Source organism: Dendrobates tinctorius, unplaced genomic scaffold (assembly GCF_039654945.1).
Source record: "Dendrobates tinctorius isolate UK_male_01 unplaced genomic scaffold, ASM3965494v1 ptg000121l, whole genome shotgun sequence".
Classification (NCBI taxonomy): Eukaryota; Metazoa; Chordata; class Amphibia; order Anura; family Dendrobatidae; genus Dendrobates; species Dendrobates tinctorius.
This window is the reverse complement of record NW_027361789.1, coordinates 6,135,583-6,159,000: the sequence shown is the minus strand read 5'-3', so window position 1 is coordinate 6,159,000 and position 23,418 is coordinate 6,135,583. Positions and strand designations below refer to the sequence as shown.

Below are 23,418 nucleotides of genomic sequence, written 5' to 3'. Positions count from 1 at the left end.
GCTAATGTGAAACCAGCCATATCTGCACAAGGTTCAAACAGGTAGTGGAGAAATGAGAAAAAGCCCCACACGTATTGCCACCAATGTTGTGGCTTCCTCAGAGGTATTTCTTTGTAGTAACCCAGAATATCTCAAAATCACTCAACTAATAAAGAGAAATGGCAGTCTGCTACTATTTTAAAACATAAGGGTTAATAAAACTAATAGAGCCTTGAAGTTATCTTTAAGAACAGTTCTGAAAACCATGATTTACTATGATGAAATTGTCTCTTATGAGGACCACCCTAGAAAATGCAGACCAAGAATTACCTCTGCTGCAGAGGATAAGTTCATCATAGTTATCAGCCTTAGAATACACAACTTGACAGCACCTCAGATAAAAGCTATAATAAATGATGCACAGAAAAACATTAAGTAGTAGACACACGAGAGAAGACTGTAATCAGTAGGCCATTATAATTGGATTACTGTGAAGAAGCCATTACTTGTTTGGTCCAAGCAACACGAGGACTGGGCAAGAGATTAGTGGAAATTTGTACTGTTGTCTGATCAGTTACAGTTTGACATTTTTTGTATCAGCATCCATGTCTTTGTGAGATACATAAAATGTGAGGATAAGGTTTCTAGATGTGTGGTAACTACCAAGAATCATAATATAGGAGATGTATTGTGTGTTTGCTTTGCTGGTGGCACTGTGGGTGAATTTGTTTTTTAAGTCAAGGCACAATTACCAAGCATGTTTACCACAGCATTCTGCAGCAACTTACCATCCTGTCTGGTTTGCATTTTGTAGAACAAATATATCTGTTGCAACAGGACAGTAACACAAAACACACTTCCGGGCTATGCAAAAAGTATGTAGCCAACAAGAGGAAGGATGGAATGCTGCATCAGATGACATGGCCTGCATAATCACCTGATCTCTAACCAATTGACAAGGTTTGGGATGAGTTGGACCACAAAGTGGAGGTAAAGCAGCCAGCAACTGCTTAGCACCTCTGGAAACTCCTTCAAGACTTTAAAAAAGCAGTTCATGTGGCTCCCTGATAAAGCTTCTTAAGAGAATGCCAAAGAGTGTAAAGCTGTCATCTGAGTAAAATGGTGGTACTCTGAAGAGTCTGAGCTTTAACACAAATTCGGGTTTGTCTGATGTGTTTCTTTACTCCTTGTTTCCATATGTGTCACTTGCTGGTTTTGCTGCCTTCAGTCTGAATCAACAATGTGAACATTTCAATAAGAACAAGGAATACCATAGAATGAACATGTCCAAACTTTTGACTGGTACTATATATTAAGTTGTACCTTTCCTTTCAAGTAACTTTTCAGAATTAAGCTGTTGAGTGTGTGTACATGAGGTACAATTTTATTTTTGGCTATTATGTGATTTGTACCCTGCGTTCTTCAGCACTTTTTCCCTCTTTAGGATTCTATTCTAATTTTAAGTTCTCTCTAAGCTAACAGGTGGAGAGCAACTGATATGATATCTCCCACCCATAGTACATAGATAGAGATAGATTCCTGCTCTTTTTAATCTGCAGCATGCAGACATATGCACCAGTATTAAAGACATTATATAGCTGTACTGAGCAGTGTGTCTGTGAATTCAGCTGTGGGACGTGCCTGTGATGCCCTAGACGCCTCGGCACAGCCAAAGAGTTAACTAAGCCTAAAGAAATAAAGGGGAAAGCTAAACTGACCTGGAGTAGAACCCCAAAGGAATAGATAGCCCCCAAACATCTATTGTCAGTGAGATAAGATGAGGCACAAACGCAGGCAGAAAATAGAGTGAGCAAATTATGTGGAACATACTGTCTAGATAGGACAGGACAGAAAAGATACTGTCTGCAATCATGCAAAAACCATAAAAAATCCAACACGTCTGATATACAAAAACACTAAGGCCAAACGACCTCTCCCCCACTAGATCAGCATTCTGGTGTGAACTGGAAGCAAAGCAAAAGATACTAATATAACAGGGAATTAGCAATACTGAACAGAATGACATAAGCTGTGACATATGAGTGGGGTCCAGCACAAATCCCAGCAGGGAATAATGCTGAACCCACACAGCAAAGCAGAAAGCAGAGAAAGGAAAAAACTATATCAAATGCAAAAGATTCCAGTAAACAAATAACTTATCTGAATGATGCAAGACCAAGGAGGGGACCAAGCAGACTTCACAATGCACAGGAAGAGAAACCAAATCATGAGCAGCAACTGAAGGAAGCTTGCTCCCTTAAATCCTCCCAGTCTGTAACCCCTGACTTCCAATCATCGTCTTCAGGTGATAGACGTCTGTCAACACGACCAGCTCCACTACCCACAGCAACCACCAGAGGGAGCCTCGACTCAGAAGTCAGATCAAGAGAGTTCACAGCAAATGACGTTTAATGCTTTCACTGAAAGAAGAAGAATTGTCTGCCTGGTCTGTAACTGCCTGGGCTCTCACTGCACTGAGTTCTCTTCACACCACCATCCCTTCTCCATATACTTTATTGAGCTCTTTAACCTTATACTTCACTGTGCTGGTAGTGCATCTTTCTATGAACAAGATGATTTGAGCTGTTTTTCATAGTGGGATGGTGTATTCAGGAAATAGGGAAAATTAGCAAAGCTAGCTCCTAAATGGAGAAAGAAGCAGATTTATCTAATAAAATACATTACAAAGTTTCTATTTACTTGTAAATTGATTTATACAAAGTTTTGAAAAAAATACTATTTAAGTGCAAAGTAGCAGACAAGACAGTGACTTAGTGGAAAGCCCTGATGTCATTCAACTCTGGATTTCTGGGCTCATTTTAACTGGAGGAAAAATATGGATGCATTTTGCTTGTTTATCCTAGATTTTTTCAGCAAACATACTGATGAGTGTTAATATGTTAAAGCACAACTCTAGTGATTTTATTTTACCGCTAGAGTGATGTCACTAACATAAGTTCCCTGTCCCTAGTGTTATACTTGCAAGCCACGGTCTTCATTTGTTATCAGCACCACTCTGGACCTCTACTGCAGGTTGTCACATGCTGGATCTCTCTAGTGTTTGCTGCAGCAATTTGGAAGTCACTTCTCATTGTAAGTATATGAGTGCCAGATTGAGGCTCTCACAGACTATTACTGAGAGCATGTGATCATTACTTCTGACTTCCGGTAAGTCAGAAATTGCGGTCATCAGATGATGGATCAGGACTGGAGTGGCGCTGGCAATGGCTGAAGATGGCGGCTGGTAAGAATAATACTAGAGTGAAGGAACTTCCGTTGGTGGCACCAATCCAGAGCTAAAATAAAAAAAAACAAACACTGGATTGGAGCTTTTAAGTTTTTATCCTCTTAATATATTGCAATCATTGCATTATATAGCACTGTGTATTTAAAATTGTTCATTTTGCCTTTCTACCCAGTTATTTATTCCCTTTTCTCTGCTCTATGTAGAAACAGGAAGTCTCTTGTCCCTGCATGACTTATTCGCCTCTTCAACTCCTGAACCAGCTGCTCCCCCTGCCAGGGACTTTTGTAGTGACTCATAACTTGTGCAGAGAAAATTGACCTCCCGCTTCTACATAGTGCTTAGAAGGATTCAGAAAGTCACATTTTAATCACGTAATGTCATAGACCTAATGGAAAACAGAAAAATTAACTGGGTAGAAAGGCAAAATGAGCAATTGTAAGTACATAGTGCTCTGATGACTGCAATATATTAAGAGTATAACAACTTTGATGGGAGTGCTTCTTTAACCTCTTCATGAACTTGGAGGTATCAATACGTCCAGGTCGGTAGCTAATTACTAACCTTGGACAAATGGATACGTCATATCTTTAATGCAGCACCGCAATCGCAGTGGTGGTGATCACATTAAGGTGCCTCCTGATTCTCACAGCAGGGCACCTGAAGTCGTTGCTCCGGGGGTGATGACACCCCCCAGCAACTACGATCACTGTGATTGGCTGCTCAGACTTGAACAGCCAATCACAATGTTTCTTAGTGTTTCAGGTACATTTTCATATTTTTATCATTTTCTTTCTAACTTTTTACTTTTTTTTCCTCTTTTAAAGTTTACACCAAGTAGTCACACACACCTGAATAATATGTGGTACACACGCAAATGCCGCATATGTGAAAAAATGTACCGCTTGACCCAATCACTGTAAAAATAACAGGAGGCATACGCCTTCCTTGCCTCTGACACTGATAGAGAGGGAGAGGATCCCACCTTCATTTATTTTTCATCCTCCTCCTCCTCTTCCTCAAGTGATACTAATGCTAACGCAGATGCTCCAGGACAGAAAATGTACTAGCGCCCACCATTACTGATCCCATAATGACTTCACCCCCTGAAGATTATGAGCCACTGATTCCTGATTTTGTGGCACAATCAGGAATCAAATTTGACTCTACCAGCCTCACAGAAATAGACTTTCAAACATCATCTTTTTAAACCTCATGGTGGCTGAGACAAATTTGTACGGCCAGCAATTTTTGGCACAAAACCACCCTTCAATATTTTGCAACTGGACCCCTGTAAATGCAGTAGAAATTAAGATGTTTTGGGGCCTGGTCCTTCACATGGGGTTAGTGAAGAAGCCAGAACTTTGAAAATATTGGAGTGTTGACGTTTTGTATAACACTCCACAGTTCCGCACGGCTATGATCCAGAAATGATTTGAAGTAATCCAAAAATTTTGTATTATAATGATAATTCACTAACTATGTCCTCCTTGACATGACCCCAACTTTGACCAACTTTTCAAAGTTTGGCCAGTCATTGGTAACTTAAGCAACAAGTTTGCTGAGGTGTACGTGCCCCAAAGGGATATCTGCGTGGATGAGTCCATAATTAATTTCAAGGGGAAGCTCAAATTCCGGCAATAGCAGCCCAGTAGGAAGGCCAGGTATGTAATTAAACTCTATAAGCTGTGTGAGAGTACCTCAGAGTACACCCACAGATTAAGAGTTTATGAAGGAATAGACACCCAGATTGAACCCCCGGAGTACCCCCCTATTCTGGGAGTGAGTGGGAAAATTGTGTGGGATTTGGTGCACCTACTGCTGGATCAAAGAAATCACCATTATGTAGATAACCAAACAGTGGTTTTCCCCCACATATGGGACATCGGCATACTCGGGAGCAATTGCACAACAATTTTGGGGGTCCATTTTCTCCTGTTACCCTTGGGAAAATAAGAAACTTTGGAGCTATATTATCGATTTTGTGAAAAAAATTTGATTTTTAATTTTCACTGCTCTACGTTATATACTTCTATGAAGAACCTGAAGGTTCAAAGTGCTCACTACATATCTAGTTCTTTTAGGGGTCTAGTTTACAAAATGAATGTCACTTGGGGGTTTTCACTGTTTAGGCACATCCGAGGCTCTCTAAACACGACATGGCATCCGATTCCACCCAACTTTGCATTCAAAAAGTCAAACATTGCATCTTCCCTTCCAAGCCTTGCACCTAAACAATAGTTTTTCCCCACATATGGAGTATCCACATGTTCAGGAGAAATTGCAGAACAAATTTTGGGGTCCATTTTCTCTTGCTACATTTGTTAAAATAAAAAATATTGGGTCTAAAGTATATTTTTTGTGAAAGAAAGTTATTTTTCCTTCGACATTGCTTCAATTCCTGTGAAGAACTTGAAGAGTTAAAAAAACATCTTGAATGTGGTTTTGAGCACCTTGAGGGATGTTGTTTTTAGTATGGTGTCACTTATGGGTATTTTCTGTCACATAGACTGCTCAAAGTCACTTCAAATGTGATGTGGTCACTAAAAAATATGGTTTTGTAAATTTTGTTGAAAAAATGAGAACTGGATGGTCAAATTTTTAACTTTCTAACAAAAAATCTTTTTCAAAAATTGTGCTGATATAAAGTAGACATTTGGAAAAAGTGTTATTTATTAACTATTTTGCGTGACATATCTCTCTGATTTAAGGGCATACAAATTACAAGTTTGAAAGTTCCAAAATTTTCGACAAATTTCCTATTTTTTCACAAATGCATGAAAGTCATATGGAACAAATGTTACCACTACAATAAAGTACAATGAAGTACAATATGTCATCAAAAACACAGTCTCAGAATCATTGGGATCCATCGAAGCATTTCAGAATCATTACCTTACAAAGTGAGGCTGGTCAGAATTGTAAAATTTGGCCTGGTCATGAAGGTGAAAACAGGCTTGGGGGTGAAGGGGTTAAATTTATATATTTAAAACAATAATGCTATGTACCCACGTATGCAGAAAATTCCAGACTAAAAACCGGACTCCTTCCCAGGAAAAACATGTTTTTTGCGCTTTTTTTATGTGTTTTTTTCCGGAGCATCCCCAGTCTCATAGAATATAGTTGGAAATGTGTTTTTTACCGCAAAATTAATGAACCTGCTGCGTTTTTTACTGTGATGCATTTTTTATGCAGAAAAAAACGCATCGTGTGCACAAAAATTGCAGAATGCATTATAAGAATGGGATGCTTAAGGTATGCGTTTTTTAAGCACTTTTGCATGGAAAAAACACTTAAAAAAACACGAAAAAAATACTTATGTGGGCACACAGCCTAAAAGTGGCTCTTAATGTGGTGTTGCAGTATAGGCTCTGCAGAACAAATGGTTGTTTATTTCTGTAACTTGATATAGAGATTTGTATATTGATGTATCATACTGTTTTTAGCTATTTGGTGGAAACCATGATGATCAGACAGGCACACATAATTATTATTCACCGTTTATTTCTGCTCACTGAGCATGCCATTCAGATCCTGTGTTTAGCTGCTGAGTTTACAATGCTGACAAAATTGTCAGACCTGAATATGCCAGGCGTAAAGTATACGCTATTTTTTCCTTCCTATCAGACCGGAACTGATTATATAAATGTTTCAACTATATTATTATTAAATGATGGAACCAGGCACACATGGCGAACTGCATGAGAGCATTGACGGGATTGCCTAAATTGAAATTTCAGTGAAGTGGTGATTTTGATTACTGCTGCAAAATGTATGTGTTCAGATTTATTACAGGACAGGACATGTTTATTTTAAAAAGTGCTTCCAAAGAGATCGTACATGTTTACGGATTTAGATCTGAGACTGTATTAGATTGTATTTCGCTCTTGCTCATAAAAAGTGCAGCACTCCAAATGGTGGGTTAATGCGTACATTAGATTAGTGCTCTGTGACAGAAGATATGCTATACTTGCAGACTGCCTACTCTAAAGACTCCCTAGAGTGTGATGGCTTTGGTAATTGATGGAGCAATGACAACTATGATGGGTCTTGACAGATCTTATTGTCCTAATTTGTCCTTCAGCTTTATCTGGGTCTCTGGTTTTCCTACAGTGTAATACACCAATCTTGTTAGAAAAAGCAAAAAGATAGCTGACACAGTGGAACCCTGGGGGTATTAGAAAAAGAGCCTAAGGGATTCAATTTAGGTCAAAAGGTATCAAAAAGTGCAGTTATTTACCCTTTAAACATTAAGCACTGCTTTGAGGAGTCTACCTCAATTACCAAGTACATCATCATAAATATGTGCGATTTGATGTAAATACAATAAAGAGTTTTACCCGGTTACTTTCAAATTTGGAGCGATCGTTATTTGCCTTAGCTGTCTTTTCTGCCAGCTTCTTTTGCATTTGTGGGCCTCTTCCAAAAAAGATGTAGTTGACAAAGGCATACTCAAGCAAGGCCAAAAATACAAATACAAAGCATCCCATCAAATACATATCAATGGCTTTAACATATGGGATTTTAGGTAATGTCTCTCGGAGATGAGTGTTGATGGTTGTCATAGTCAGTACAGTAGTTATACCTGAAAAAGAAATAAGGATTCAATAAAGTTATTAAAACAGATAAACGTATCAAAATAAAGAATATATATAAATCAAAGCAAAATATGAAAAGTAGACACTTTAGCTCCAGTTGATCACCTGTCACTACTTATGTGCATGTTTACCTGAAAAATGCTCTCTTTTATATAACATAGTAACATAGTTAGTAAGGCCGAAAAAAGACATTAGTCCATCGAGTTCAGCCTATAAAATTCTGTCAGAATAAATCCCCAGATCTACGTCCTTCTAAAGAACCTAACTTGGTGTTTTTAATGGCATGTTAATAGGGATCCTGTTAAGCTCTAAGGGCCCCGTCACACATTGCCCTGAGTCACAATTTTTGTGACGCAACAGCGATCTCACCAGCAAGATCGCTGAGTGTGACAACGATCAGCGACCACCCCCCCTTGCCGGTATCGCGGATCGCTGTAGGAAAGCCCTGGACATTTGTTTTGGTCGCTGGTTTCCAGCTGGCCAGCACGCATCACTGCATGTGACAGGCGGGAGACCAGCGATCGGCTGGTAACTAAGGTAAACGCACGGTTTCTAAGCACGGCGCTGTGCTTAGAAACCCGATGTGTACCTTAGTTACCAGTGCAGGGAGCTGGTAACTAAAGTACACATCGGGTTTCTAAGTGATGTACGTCCCTTAGAAACCCAATGTGTACCTGCATCAGTGCGCTGGTAACTAAGTACACAGCGACGCCGCACGCTGGGCGTCGCTGGTGCTGATCACTGGTGAGGCTGTCTGTCTGACAGCTCACCAGCAATCATGTAGCGACTCACCAGCGATCCTGACACGTTGATATCGTTGTCGGGATCGCTGGTGAGTCGCTATGTGTGACGGGGCCCTAAGGCCGCGTTCCTACAATAAGCTTTGGGTGAGTTTTTGATGTTACAGATTTTCTGTACAATTTCTGCACCTATTATGTAAATTAGCTTACTTGCATTTGTATTGCCTTTTTATTGCATTTTTGAGGCAGTGTTTTTTGTCTCTTGTTTGTTTGTCATGCAATAAACAAAGCCGCTTTGTATTTCATACTTCCTGGTATTTAGCTTTATTGATATAGTCATGTGTGTACTACATGCGTTTTTGATGCGTTTCCTCTGCAAAAATGCACTGAAAATGCATGCACTTTTTTTACTTGCAGATTTTTCACATGTAATGCAAGTCTATGGGAAAAATCTGCATATCAATCTCAGCGTACTCACATGAGAAATTAACATGTTGCAGATTTGAAACCCGCACCGCAGGTCAAGTTACGCTGCATAAACAAGAAGCACAATGGGCAAGAGATTTCTATAAATCCCATCCACTTTTCTGGAATTGCAAGATGCTGCATTTTTGACACAGTGAAAATAAGCAGCGTCAAACACTCACGCAAAGCTCGTTGGTGTGCACACAGCCGAAATACTAGAGCCAGATTTTGCGTTAAAGTTATAGTACTGTATGAGTATGTATTTTTTTCTTGAAAAGTTAAAACACTGGAAAAAAGTGCATTTTACAAACATGAAAGACCACAAAAATTACTTCTAAAATCACTTGAAATTATGCTGTATTTTACAAGACAATAATTTATGCTGAACCAAAAATGCGTAAAGGAGACCTTTCTACATGATGAGCAGCCATCTTCCATGAAAATAAAACATTTTCATCTGGCGGTTACGTGGCATTTCTTTAAAGCCTTAAGGTACTGTCACACTTAGCGATGCACCAGCGATCCCGACCAGCGATATGACGCAGTCAGGATCGCTGGTGCATCGCTATGTGGTCGCTAGTGAGCTGCCACACAGGCAGATCTCACCAGCGACATCGCATGGGTCGGGGGTTGCTACTTACCTGTCAGACGAGGCGATCCTGACGTCCTCCCGCCCACGTCCACACGTCGCTCGTCTCCACAGCAGGAAGCCCAGCAGGAAGCTGACGACGAGAAATCGAGAAATGGTCCAGGACGTTCTCGCGCGATCAGCGATAATCAGCGGGGGGAGCGGTCGGAGGTAAGTATCAGACATAGCGATATCGCTAGCAATATTGCTATAATATCACAAAAACCAGTGACGTTATAGCGATATTGCTAGCGATATCGCTTAGTGTGACAGGCCCTTAATACACACAATGTATAAGGTACATTTTGATGTCAGAAATAGTTGGTGCAGGAGCAAACATTTTTGAGATATGCAAGGTTCCAGGAACATCCCTATGGACTTCCCATTTAGCTTCTCGGTGCATAAGAACAAACCATATAGGGCCCATTCAGACTTCGGACCACTCTCTCCAAAGGCTGAATAGCAGTCACATTGCTATGCTTTGTATGTCTTTGACACTGGCGAAGGATTTCGTGAGATCATCTAGCTTCTGACAAAATAACTATTAACCAGTATGCTACCACTATATTAAGTCACCCTCTTCTATGTTGATCACTAGATTCATACCGTCAAAGAAAGACAAAAAAACTGCACCAAACAAGGCCTAAAGGCCCCTTTACATTTAGCGATGCACCAGCGATCATGATACAACCCGGTCAGGATCGCTGGTGCATCGCTAAATGGTCGCTAGTGAGCTGCCAATCAGGCAGATCTCGCTCTTACCTTTCAGACGCGGCGAGGGTGACCGTCTTCCACCTGCGTCCATGGCTCGCTCGTCGGCGCCAGCAGGAAGCCGACAACGAGAAATGGACCAGGCCGATCTCACGCGATCAGCGATATCCAGCGGGGAGCCGGGTCGGAGGTGAGTATCACATGTAGCAATATCACTAGCGATATCGCTGCTGCATCACAAAATCGGTGACGCTTTAGCGATATCGCTAGCGATATCGCTATGTGTAAAAGGCCCTTAAGAATGACACATTTCTTGGTCACTAGTACATTCGGTAACTTCCTAGACATTGATCTTTCTTTATGTGCACAATGTGTTCGGAGCTGCAATATCTTGGCTTCAAAATACATTCCGTACTCCTGTTACTTGTCACAGCAAGCAATAAAATAAAGCATGGCGATTACACAGTTTATATGCAGTTCTTTTTTAAAGCTACTCTAGGCAATTTTGTATCTATTCCATCCTGATCTTGGAAATACTGACACAAACCTTTCCTGCATAACGAAAATTGCAAATTATAAGCCCAAAATTGATGAACTTTCATAAAAATATTAACGTGAAGCACAAACAATCACTTATTCAAGTGAGGCAGTAAAATGACAAACACTGCCAACAGGAATTGTTGACATTCAGACAAAATAGCATTACACTTAGCTAATGTGGATATTATTTATTGTATCGTTACTTCCATTGTAAAACTGTCATTGAAAACGTAAACTATTTTGCCCGACACTGGCATTTCGTTTGCTTTTATTGCAGTGTGTTTTCTAATCAATCTGTCACATGATGGGAAGTATTAAGTCAGATCATTCAGCACAGTTAGAGAACTGAATTTCTAATATTACTGCTGCATAAACTTGGTTGCGCAGGAAATTTTATCAGGCTGAGCAATAAGCATTAAATATATCAATGATTCTAACTAAAGGTTGAACGCAAACTGGTATATAATACATAAATTATTGAAATGGTTCAATAGTCTGACTAATTAAAAAAAAAGTAGTTGCTAAAACATAAAAGTCTTTGAACAAAATATACAACAAGATATCTAAATAGTAAAGTACTGGTGTAAATCATACTTGACTTAGATTATAAAATTGTTATACATTCTATTCTGCATGCAAAATAAATTTGCCTTTTCCAATCCACATTTTTGTTTTCATTATGCCTTTATGACTTAATTGCAAATTTAAAATAGCCTCAAATTGCTTTCTTTTTACAAATCCTGAATCTCCTGAGCTATAAACATTCAATCTGTTCATGAAAACCGGAATACAGAGTAGATGCAGATCAGCACTAATGCCCCATACTAGCACATAGCAGTAACCGATAACACCTCTATGCTGTAAAGCCCCCACTATAAAAAGTTACAGCACATGGTACTTGCAGACCTTTCAACATTTGCTTTCCAGTAGATGGGGGATGATGGTGCGCACATTTTTATTTTGCCTACCTTGAACCCCATTTGGTAGGCCTCAACTACGTCTTTCACCTGCCCCATTCCCATCCCTTAATATGCCTCTGTAGGCAAGCACTTGGTATCACTGCAAAGAGAACATTGGAAGTGCTGCTTTTCTAGAGGTTCCTGGATGATTCTGTGGTGCCTGGGAAATTTGCCAACAATTCAGAAAGATATACATTTCTTCCAGGAGTCTCCCAGACGTCTAGGAGAGTTGGCAAGTATGAGTTACAGATTAAATTGACTTTTGCTTTTATGTCATTGTGTGTTATCACTTTCAAGGCAACATTAAATAGCTATTATGAGATTTTAAATGATAACATTAAACTCATAATCAATAATGATAAGATTAAGGGTAGAGATGGGAGAACCCGAACAGTAAAGTTTGGCACCTGTACCGAACACTTCCTGTTCAGGCATAGACACCGAACACGAACTTCTCCAGGAAGTCCATGTTACTGTTTGGGTTTGGCTGCCCGAACACTGGGTGTTTGTCAAACTGTCATGCGCATGGCAGCACGGCAAACACCACTTCTGATCAGCGGTGAAATCATCCCAGCCGGTCAGAGAGCTGCGGTTCCCACACTGTCAAAAGACAGTGTGAGTGCTCAGCTGTGATCAAAGGTATAAAGTTTACCTCCGGTCACTGGTGTTAGCTGATGGGACTACCGATCCCATCATCTCACACCTGCTGCCGCTAATAACAGTGAGAGCAGGAGCAGCGAATGGGAGTATTCATCAGCTGCTCCTGCGCTGAAAATATAATTTAAAAAAATCCCAGCTTGGGTTCCCCTGTATTTTTGATAACCAACCAGGCAAGACTCACAGCTGGGGGCTGCAACCCTTAGCAGTCTTCTTCAGCAAGGCTGGGTATCAAGGACAGAGGGGTCCCCACAATGTTTTTTAAAATTATGTAAATAATTTTAAAAAAACAGCGTGGGGTTCCCCCATTTTTGACAACCAGCCTTGCAAAAGCAGACAGCTGGGGGCTGGTATTCTCAGGCTGGTAAGGGGCCATGGATATTGTCCCCCAGCCTAAAAATAGCATCCCACAGCTGTCCAGAAAATGTACATCTATTAGATGCACCAATTCTGGTGATTTGTCCAGCACTTCCCACTTGCCCTGTAGTGGTGGCAAGTGGGGTTCATATTTGTGGGGTTGATGTCACCTTTTTATTGTCAGGTGACATCAAGCCCATGACTTAGTAATGGAGAGGTGTCTATAAGACACCTCTCCATTACTAATCCTATAGTAGCATTGTAAATAACAACACAGACAGAATAAATTCCTTTATTAGAAATAAAACAAAACACAATTTTACCTTTTTATTTAAAAATAACAAACACAGTTATACTCACCAAACACCTATTCCACTGAAGCCCTCATTGTCCAGTAATAAAACTAAAATAAAAAAACAACAATATACCATATCTGTTTGTGGTTCTGTCCCACGCTGTAATCCATGTGTGGGGGATTAATAATTCTAAACCTAGATCGTGCCAAGATGCGACCATCCAGGCTGAGAACCACTGGTGACGGGACTGCTGCGAGCGCAACCTCAGTGACCAGTGGTGATGTCATTGAGGTTACCTCTGGTCACTGAAGCTCCGTTCCCTGCTGGGCTGAACTGTGGTGACATTGGTGAGATCCCCCTTAGCACCATGAGAAAAACTTAGTAGTCCCATCAGCTGACACCAGTGACCATAGGTAAACTATATACCTCCGATCACCGCTGCTGGCTCACTCTGTCTTTTGACAGCGTGGGAACCACAGGTCTCTGACCAGGGGGATGATTTCAACACCAATCAGAAGTGGTGTTTGCCATGCTGTCATGCACATGACAGCATGGCAAACACTGGATGTTCAGGCCCCCCATTCAAGTGAATGGTGTTCTGGTCCAGGTACTGTTCTGGTACCCGAACCAAATCGTAACTGTTCAAACAAACTCGCTGGACCCAAAAATCCAAGGTTCCGTCCATCTGAAATTAAGGGTAAAATTTATTAAAGCTGGCTTCAGTGCAAAGTGGAGCACATATTAGTGATGAGCAAATCTATACAAATCGACTTCAAGTTAAATTTCATAAAATTTGCAAATTGTGATTTGATTTTTGCAAATTGCCCCCAAAATACCCTGACCCTGTTTTTACACAATGGACAAAATTGTATCAGCCAGAGTGGTCTTATATAACCACTGGCAAGTTTGTGTGGTCTTCCTCATAATGCCTTGCCGCTATCACTTCACTTAGTATAGTGCAACCAATCGGGAGGGACTATTGTAGCCACTATAAAAATGGAGACAGGGAAATCAGTAGCCTTTTTAGACTCTTACAGGTTAGAGAGAAGACCTCAGAATGCACCGCTCAGCATTAGCGATAAGGAGAGAAGTAGCTCAAATTTTCTACAACTACTGCAGAGATTGGTTTCTGCAGTGCTGAGGATAGAAAATGGGAGTGGTAGTCTGTGAATAATTCATAGACACAATTAATTGACAGAGAGAGAAAAAGAATAGGTGCCAGCTGCTGCCGACTGTGTGAATTGATTGACTCATGATACCAATAAATGCTCAATTAGGCCACCTTGTCCTCCTACTGTTAAATAGACAAAAGAAATCATTCTTCAAACATAGAAAATTAAACAATAATAAAAATACCCATTTAACTTTTTGCTCTCTTGTTTTACTAGTCCAATTTGACAACAGTACACTCCGCGACAATACTGTAGGCCAGGGGCAGGTAATCAAATTTCCCAAATGGTCACATGAGAAAGTGTGACTGTTGTTGAGGGCCCAACCAACCAAAAATAATTCTGTTTATTATTGTTTTATGTCAATTTTTATCATTTAATTTTGAGCAGAATTAAGTCTGTTGATTAGATAGTACTGCTAATACATGTTACGATAGGGCTCATTGTGATAAGTATTCTTTCTTGTAGCTGCTAATAAAAAACACATAATTTACTGCCTTTTATAAAGTTTATATGCAATCGTAAATCAGACTACTACTGTCAGTTAGCCCTTGTATTTGAACGCAATATGATGCTCCAAAGTGCCCACACACAGTATGGTGTCCGCTTTGACAGTGATATCATCAAACAGCCCCTCAACTGTATGGTGTCCCCACACATCCCACCTACACAGTATGATGTCTTCACAATGTCTCACTATACAGTATTGTATCTCCACACAGCCCTCATGCAGAAAAACATCCCCACACAGGCCCCTTGCACAGTATTTTGTCCCTACACAAACTACACAGAGAAAGATGTAGCCACACAGCCGCCATACACAGTATTTATGTGACTACACAGTCCACTTACCCAGTATTATGTCCTCACACACCCACCATGCAGAATGATGTCCTCAAGTATCATCCATGCAAAATGATGTCCCCATACAGCTACTATGAACAAAGAAGTGCCCGCACAGTCCCCTTACACAGTATTATGCTCCTGCAAAGCCCCCATGCAGAAAGAAGTCCCCACATGGCCCCTTTCACAGTATTATGTTCCCACACAGTTCATAAAGGGGGGGATAGTGTAACAAAAATAGAAAAAAAATAAAGTTAAGCTTTCTACATGACTGTTTTACTATTCAAATTTGCCAAATGAACAATGCCAACAATTCTGAAGGCTGTTGCTACATTTTTCTTTCTGGACATGTATCTACCTACTAATGTAGCATTTTTGGTTACTGCCTTTTGATCAAAAAAAGGTAAAGGACACGTTAACATTTTTGCATACTTTTTTTAATGATGTCCAATTTGGCAATTATACATGCTAACATAATCGTATCGGTTGTTGGTGCATTTTGCTTTCTGGGAATGTACTGATCAGGTATTTTTATTTACATTCTTTTTGGCAAGGTTGATTTAATTTAACTGTGCAGGTCTGTTTTAGCATACCAGCTTAAGTAGTCAAATTTAAGACCGATACATGCCACACCAATAATACGGGTGAGTGGTTGTTATATTTGGTATTTTGGGTATCACATGTACCATGAAATTTTCTGTTCATTCCTTGTTGTCGAGGGTTGGATAATTGTGGTATAAATTTTTGGAAATGTTGTACTTGTGCACAATATGTATGGTAAAAAAACAAGTGGCAATATCAACAGATGGGTAATATGAAAGAAAAAATATATAACACTGATAAGAATGTGGGAACCACTAGCAGCTCTACTGCCACTGCTGGCACAAACCATCCAATTATTAGTACTACCAAATGCAGATCAAAATTGACCTACTTTTACTCTGGCAAGGATATTAGTGGAAAGTAAGCCGAATGATTAAAGGGAACCTGTCAGGTCCCCATGCCCTCCAACCTAGCAGCATTCACCTATGTATGAGCAAATTGCCTGCCTAACCAGTCCTGTAAAACGTTACTGAGTGAAAACAAGGTATAAAAAAACATTTATAATGTCCCCATTTCCTATGCTAATGAGGACTTTGACTAGATGATGGGGTGTTAGTTGCCCAAAATAGTCAGCCCTCTTTCCATATCATCATGCCCCCATGGGTGTGATAACATATTTTACACAAGTGGCATAATCACGGCTCATACAAATCTATAGCTTCCGGTCATCCGGTCATGCGGAATCCTGCCTTCAGAAACACAGTGACACTGCCGTAATAAGCAAGCGAGTGCATGTGAGTGAAATTTGCATGAGCAGCGATGACGGTTGCTTGTGCAAATTATATTATCACGCCCACAGGAGTATGATAAAATGGAAAAAGGGATGACTAGTCTGGGGCAAATAACGCCCCATTGACTAGTTAAAGCCCTCACTAGCATAGCAAACTGTGACATTATAAATGGTTTCTTTACCTTGTTTTCACTCAATAACTTTATATGGGGCTGATTAGGCAGGGAATTTGCTTGTACATAGGTGAATGCGGCTGGGTGGGAGCGCACAGGGGACCTGACAGGTACCCTTTAATGGAATATATGGCACATCATACAGTATATCTCATTCACATTAGCATTATGTTGTCTGACAAAGCCACTGCCACTTTGAATCTGTGTTATGCTCAGTACACCTCCTCTGCAACACTTAATCTTTTACACAGAGATCTTTCAATTCCATCAATTACAACTCTACCTGTTCAGCCACTTCGTAGTCCCCTAACTCACATAGCCCTGTGGATTAAATAAGATATTTTACAACTTCTTCAAGTTGATTTATTGTATGAAATCACTGTCAGCCTTTGTATTTGGATGAAATGGGACAAAAGGAAATGCTGGACATGATTTAAATTTCAAGCAGTGTTGTTTTCTCTGTCAGCCATGGTGATAGTGATGGCAGTAGTAGTGGCATTCTGAGTAAGGGAAAATCTAAAGGTGAAGAAATTACTCAGAGAAAACAAGGCCCTTGAGGAACTAGGGATGACGATACAGGGGGTGGTTAAGACTTAGTGAACCAGATTGTAGTATCAAGGATGTGTTGTCATCAGAGGAGGAGGGGTGTAAGTCTTGACATTATGTAGGTCGGTTGAACTGATGGCTAGATCTGTCTGTAGGAAGAGGCAGAGGGGTAGCGCAGTGTAGGTACAAAAGCGCTGAGATAAAGAGAAAGGGGTGCTGTGTTGTAGTTTGACCATTAGAGGGCAGTGGGGAGTGTAGGAGTTTGACTGTGTAACTGCCATTGGTCAAAGAAACTGTCAGGTGATAGTGGGTGGAGCTACCAGGACTGGGAGAATAAGAGGTTGAGGGAAGGTTCTGGAAAGTCCAGTCAGCCAGGGGAGCTCACTAGTAAGGAGGTTCTGCTGTAGAGAGAGAGACGGTAGAACGGCTCCACAGAGGAACTGACAGTTGAGACGGTCATGGGGGGTGGCCCAAAGGACAGTAGCCGCAGAAGTAGATGATCTGAGGGTACCAAGCGGACGGCGTACTTGGAATGGTGAAGCGATGTGGTGGATTGACCTAGGGCAGCCACAGTGAGAAGAGCCACAAAGGATGCCATGACGATGTAAATAAGAAGTGAAGGTACCCGGGTTTGTGAATAAAAGAAGTGTGAAATTCCTGTGGTGAATTGCGGTGGTCGTCAGTGAGGCGGCCAATAAAGACGGACCTGTTGAATACAACCCTTGTCTCAGTCTCGTGTCTGTCGACGGCAAGAAGTGGGTCACCCCCCATCCCTGCTGGTTTCACTCTCTCACCTATCCTACAGTTACACAGCATAAGTGATATGTGGTTGAAAGATACTCGGGCTTCTTCTGTGGTCGACTTGGGAGCAAGTGATGCTCTGCATTCTGTTAGTGGCAGAGGCTAAAAATAGAGCCTGAAAGCTCTAGCTATGGAATTGGTCGTGGTGAGTCGAACAAGCTGGTATCTTGGGCATTGGAGTTTTTTCCATGTTTTGGCAATTTACAGAATCTGCAGCAAGAAAATAAGCCAGGGATGTCCAGATTCGAATAGACTAGGAAAAATGTCTTTCCATCAGCACATGAAGTGATATCATCATCTCATTTTTTAAAAAAGCAAGTTGGCCAACAATCTGAGCAATGCTGAACTTGTCGTCCTAGCTCTTTTCCCCACACTTGTCTTTCTGGTACCTAGGATACATCCTCCAAGTAATACCTTGTCGATGTCATCATCACCATCATAAACATTCACAAGTACTGCTAGCTGTACTCCAACTACTAATTCTCCAATTTATCTTTACTTGTCACATTGCCAGGTACAGTATCTAACCCTGATTGTGTGTTGTAGAAACATATGCTGCCAGTCATCCACTTATGTGCCAGCTCAATTACCATCTGGTCATGTTGCTGGTGGTGAAGTCGCTGACATAATAATTAGAGTAGTCCACTGCCTTTCAAGAAAATAAATGGGTTTGTCATTCCCAAGCAGACTAGATTATCCTCCACAAGGATGGAAAAACTTTCATTTGACAATCAATCATGGATCAGTGCCGATTTTTATTCCCCTCCAGCTACTGCCAATGATTTGATCAGTGTAGTATTTGTTTACCTTTCCACTGTATTATACACTGCTCTGCTGCCCTCAGGACTAGTGTCCCCCACCCAGCAGGGCTTTCCCTTGTCTGTCACATCTCATTCTATACTGTGCTTCTGTCTCTACTATTGTCAACAAGCAGAAACAAATCTCTTACCTTTCAAGTGGTTTGTAGCTATAAAATTCTGCTGTTGCTGGGGATGCTAGAGATGGCCCTACACTTCCAGATATCTCCTTGCCTGCCTTGTCATATTTTACACTATGTGGATGCTGACAATTCCACATCCAGTGGCACTGCTGATAGATGGTCACTTACAGCTCCAGTTTTTCCATAGTGCTCTACAAGAATACTGTGCTACTGCTTTGAAATATAATATAATAATAATAATAATAATAATAATAATCTTTATTTTTTACCCTTTTCAGGGTATATAAATCAGAAATTGCTCACACAAAAGGGATATTTTTTGTGTGGCTTCTTAAGAGGCCATTGACTCTTCTCTTTCTAAACAGTAACCTTTTCCCTGTGCCCCCAAAAGGATTTTTTTGATAGCTTAATTTTGAAAACAGTAAACCTGTTGATGGTCCTAGAAAAGTAGGGATAATTTTTGCATGGCTTATTAAAAAGGTTTCATTCTTTTCAAACAGCAAACCTGTTGGTGATCCCAACACAGGGATAATTTTTGGATGTCTTGTTAAAAAAAAAACTAACTTTTTTTAACAAACCTTTCCCAAACAGGAAGTATTTCTGGACCACTGCTTGTCAAAAAGCCATGGCTTCTTCTATGTACATGATCTGTGTATAAACACCAGCAAAGCTGACACCTGCCTGAGAAAAAGGAATCATTTTTGGACTACTTTTACAAATTAAAAGACCTAAAAAGTCAGATAGTGTACTGTGTTGCTAAACATACTGTTGACTACCACCGATTATCAACATTTTATCCATCGTAAGATCCATGAAGAGATACGGGGATCAATACTGTCTTAAGAGACTGTAGACTGTTACATGTTTTCTGGGCAATTAAAGCTGCCATGCGATTACATGATTACATGTGATTTTTGGAGAATCTATCCTCTGCAAATCAATTTGTTTTGTGAAAAATATGCCAAAGCTGGTGAAATAGAATTTCAAAAAACTTGATGATCTCTAGCAGATACCTATAGCAACTAGCATTCAGTTCTCATTTTCAAAAGGTCTTTGAAATATAAAAGTAATGGTATATTTAATTGCTGTTGGAAACATCTCCAATTGTACCATTCCATTTCTGAAAATCCCCATATGTATTTTAAGGTTACACTAAAGTATAAATTTTCTTAATACATTTTTGGTGTTTACCATATTTAGCCTTTGGAGGTAAACATGATAAATGTATGTATGTTATAAAAATGATGTCCTATTTATTCAAAACATAATCTTCTAGCCTGATAGAAGATTTTATTGACTGTGATGACAGCCTCCCCATTCTACTTTGAAAGCAGATGTCTGGAAAAATAGCGTTCAGAAAGTTGGATTTGCACTGCCGATCTTTTCGTTTTTGGGGAGTGAAGCCAACAGAGTGCAGGAATATCATACTCCGCTCTTCCTATTTACAACACAAGAATGTGCTGCTCCAAATGTATATATGGAAAAGTCATAAGAGCCGTCAACTAAATGAGATTGTATTGTCAGAATGTGGATTATAGAATAAAGCATAACTAATATATATGCAATACAATCATTTACCTTTACTTTGTATGTTCTTTTTTTCCCTGAAACTTCTTGTAAGGTTTGAACAGTATAAAAGGTTTATTGCTTTAATTTAAAATCACCTTGAAGTTCATGGACTATGTTTAAATTCATGAACACAAAATGATTTTATTCACAATGTTATCATACCAAGGGCAACTCTTGCTGCTGATGCATCATAGTTGATCCAAAAAGATACCCAGGATAATATAGTAATCAAAATGGATGGCATATAGGTCTGAAGTATAAAGTATCCAATATTTCTTTTCAACTTGAAGCTGAGGGAAAGTCTAGGATAGGACCCTGAAAAGAATAAGAAGAATGAGGCTTTAGTAAGAGTGGTGCTCATGCTGAGATATGAGAAATCAGAAACTGTTGATTACAAATGTGCATTTATATTATATTTGCGAGCAAGTATCCGGGACAAGACTATGAATTCGTTCTCCACATAGAAAGCCTGTCACACCAACTAATCTTCTAGCGTTTTTCAAGTTAACAGCAATTGTGAATATGATAAATGTGTGCATATGCTACAGTATTTCATTACAGTTCTGCCATTGCCTTCTCATAAGGAAATATTGCATTTCTCCAAAGGGATGATACTGATTCAAAACATTCGCCAACAGAAAAATGTGCAAGGAGCATGACTAAAATACACTAGTCAGTCTCGAAGCAACTTAAGGGTATTTTAACACTATACAACAGCTACATAAATACTGTGGTTATACTTTTACAGACATATGTAAATTTATACTAAAATTAATTTCAAAAGTTTGAAATTATTTGAAAATGTTAAAAAAAAAATTGAGGCTATAAACCATAGGATTTATATGCAAAATTACATTTAAAAGGATTGTATTCTGTACATGTTCTTAAAAAGTGCTCCACAAAATACACCAACGTCAATAAATGTCTCAACATGGACAGAATGGTCTCCACTTTGTATTCATGAAAGATTGTTAATGCAACTGTACAGTCATAACTTAAAAATTTAAGTGAAAATCAGTACCTATAGAAGAGGCTTACCTATTAACCCACAGATCATGATGCTGGGCTGCTATTTAGCTTAGATCCATTAGTACAGAGCTGTAAACTGGGACTAAATCCTAGCTAAATTCCTACAGGGAGTCTGTAGTAGTCTAGGACATGCCCCCTGACTTATTATTGGCTTCAGATGCTCCCCTCCCTTCCTTTTAACCCCTTAGTGACAGAGCCATTTTGCAGCTTAATGTCCAGGCCAATTTTTACAATTCTGAGCACTGTCATTTTATGAGGTTATAACTCTGGAACGCTTTAACGGATCCTGCTGATTCTGAGAATGTTTTTTCGTGACATATTGTACTTCATGATAGTGGTAAAATTTCTTCGATATAACTTGCATTTATTTATGAAAAAATTGGAAATATGGCTAAAATTTTTAAAATTTTGCAATTTTCATACTTTAAATTTTTATGCCCTTAAATCAGAGAGATATGTCACACAAAAATACTTACTAAGTAACATTTCCCATATTTCTACTTTACATCAGTACAATGTTGGAAATAAAAAAAAATTTTTTTGTTAGGAAGTTATAAGGGTTAAAAGTTGACCAGCGATTTCTAATTTTTACAGCAATATTTACAAAACCATTTTTTTAGGGACCACCTCACATTTAAAGTCATTTTGAGGGGTGTACATCACAGAAAATACCCAAAAGTGACACCATTCTAAAAACTAGACCCCTCAAGGTGCTCAAAACCACATTTAAGAAATTTATTAACCCTTTACGTGCGTCACATAAACTGAAGCAGTGTGGAAGGAAAAAATTAACATTTAACTTTTTTTTTAAAAAATTCTCTTCAGAACCATTTTTTTTTTATTTTCACAAGTGTTATAAGAGAAAATTAACCACAATTGTGCAATAACTCCTGAATATGCCGATACTTGACATGTAGGGGTAAACCACTTTTTGGGTGCACGGCAGAGCTCTCAATGGAAGGAGCGCCATTCAACTTTTTCAAGGCAGAATTGGCTGGAATTGAGATCGGATGCCATGTTGCATTTGGAGAGCCCCTGATGTGCCTAAACAGTGGAAACCCCCCACAAGTGACCCCATGTTGTTTTGCAATTTGTCCTGAGTAAGCTGATGCCCCATATGTGGGGGGAACCACTGTTTGGGTGCATGGGAGAGCTCGGAAGGGAAGGAGTGCCATTTTGGAATGCAGACTTTGATGGAATGCTCTGCGGGCATCATGTTGCGTTTGCAGAGCCCCTGATGTTCCCAAACAGTAGAAACCCCCCACAAGTGACCTAATTTTGGAAACCAGACCCCCCAAGGAGCTTATCTAGATGTGTGGTGAGCACTTTGAACCCCAAAGTGCTTCACAGAAGTTTATAAATATTAACGAACTTGGCACTCAGTGAGTGCCAAGTTCTTTAATATTTATGAAATGGGCTGGATACCCTTACTTGTGCACCTTCTATGGATCTATTGATGTTTTGAGTGCCTTGGTGTTTCTACTACTTGAATTTTCCATCTCAAGTGCACCATCCAATAATGTCAAGCGAGACTTTTTCATATAACGCTTCGGAGACTACAGAGATTGTCTCCAAGGTGATCGCATCAAGCGACTTTCTCCAGACTCCCACATGAGAAATTAAAAACAGGGACCTGGAATGGGAATCCCAAAGAGCTATAAACCTAGAGTTGCATTCCATTACTCTAGCTGAATATTTACGTGTTCAACGTATTCCACGAGGCCTGAGAGTACCTTTACAACCTACCTTCTTTAAGGAAGATAAAGCGTACTGTATGAAGTTCGAACACATTTTAAATAAGTGCTCATATGACTTGATGACCCTGACTTTGTCTTTTTTAC

At 39.8% G+C, this 23,418-nt stretch overlaps 1 protein-coding gene across 2 annotated transcripts in view; it reads right to left on the bottom strand.

Annotated features, from left to right (window-relative positions):
• GABRB3 (gamma-aminobutyric acid type A receptor subunit beta3) overlaps positions 1-23,418 on the bottom strand; it is a 447,629-nt gene that overhangs the window by 5,200 nt on the left and 419,011 nt on the right. Inside the window, exons 7-8 of one of the 2 annotated variants that reach the window (XM_073541491.1) lie at positions 20,711-20,863; positions 7,549-7,808 (exon numbers count right to left, since the gene is read on the bottom strand). In XM_073541491.1, coding sequence (XP_073397592.1) covers positions 7,549-7,808; positions 20,711-20,863 — 413 coding nt within the window. The remainder of the gene's footprint in view (positions 1-7,548; positions 7,809-20,710; positions 20,864-23,418) is intronic. The other variant, XM_073541492.1, reaches the window with a different exon arrangement.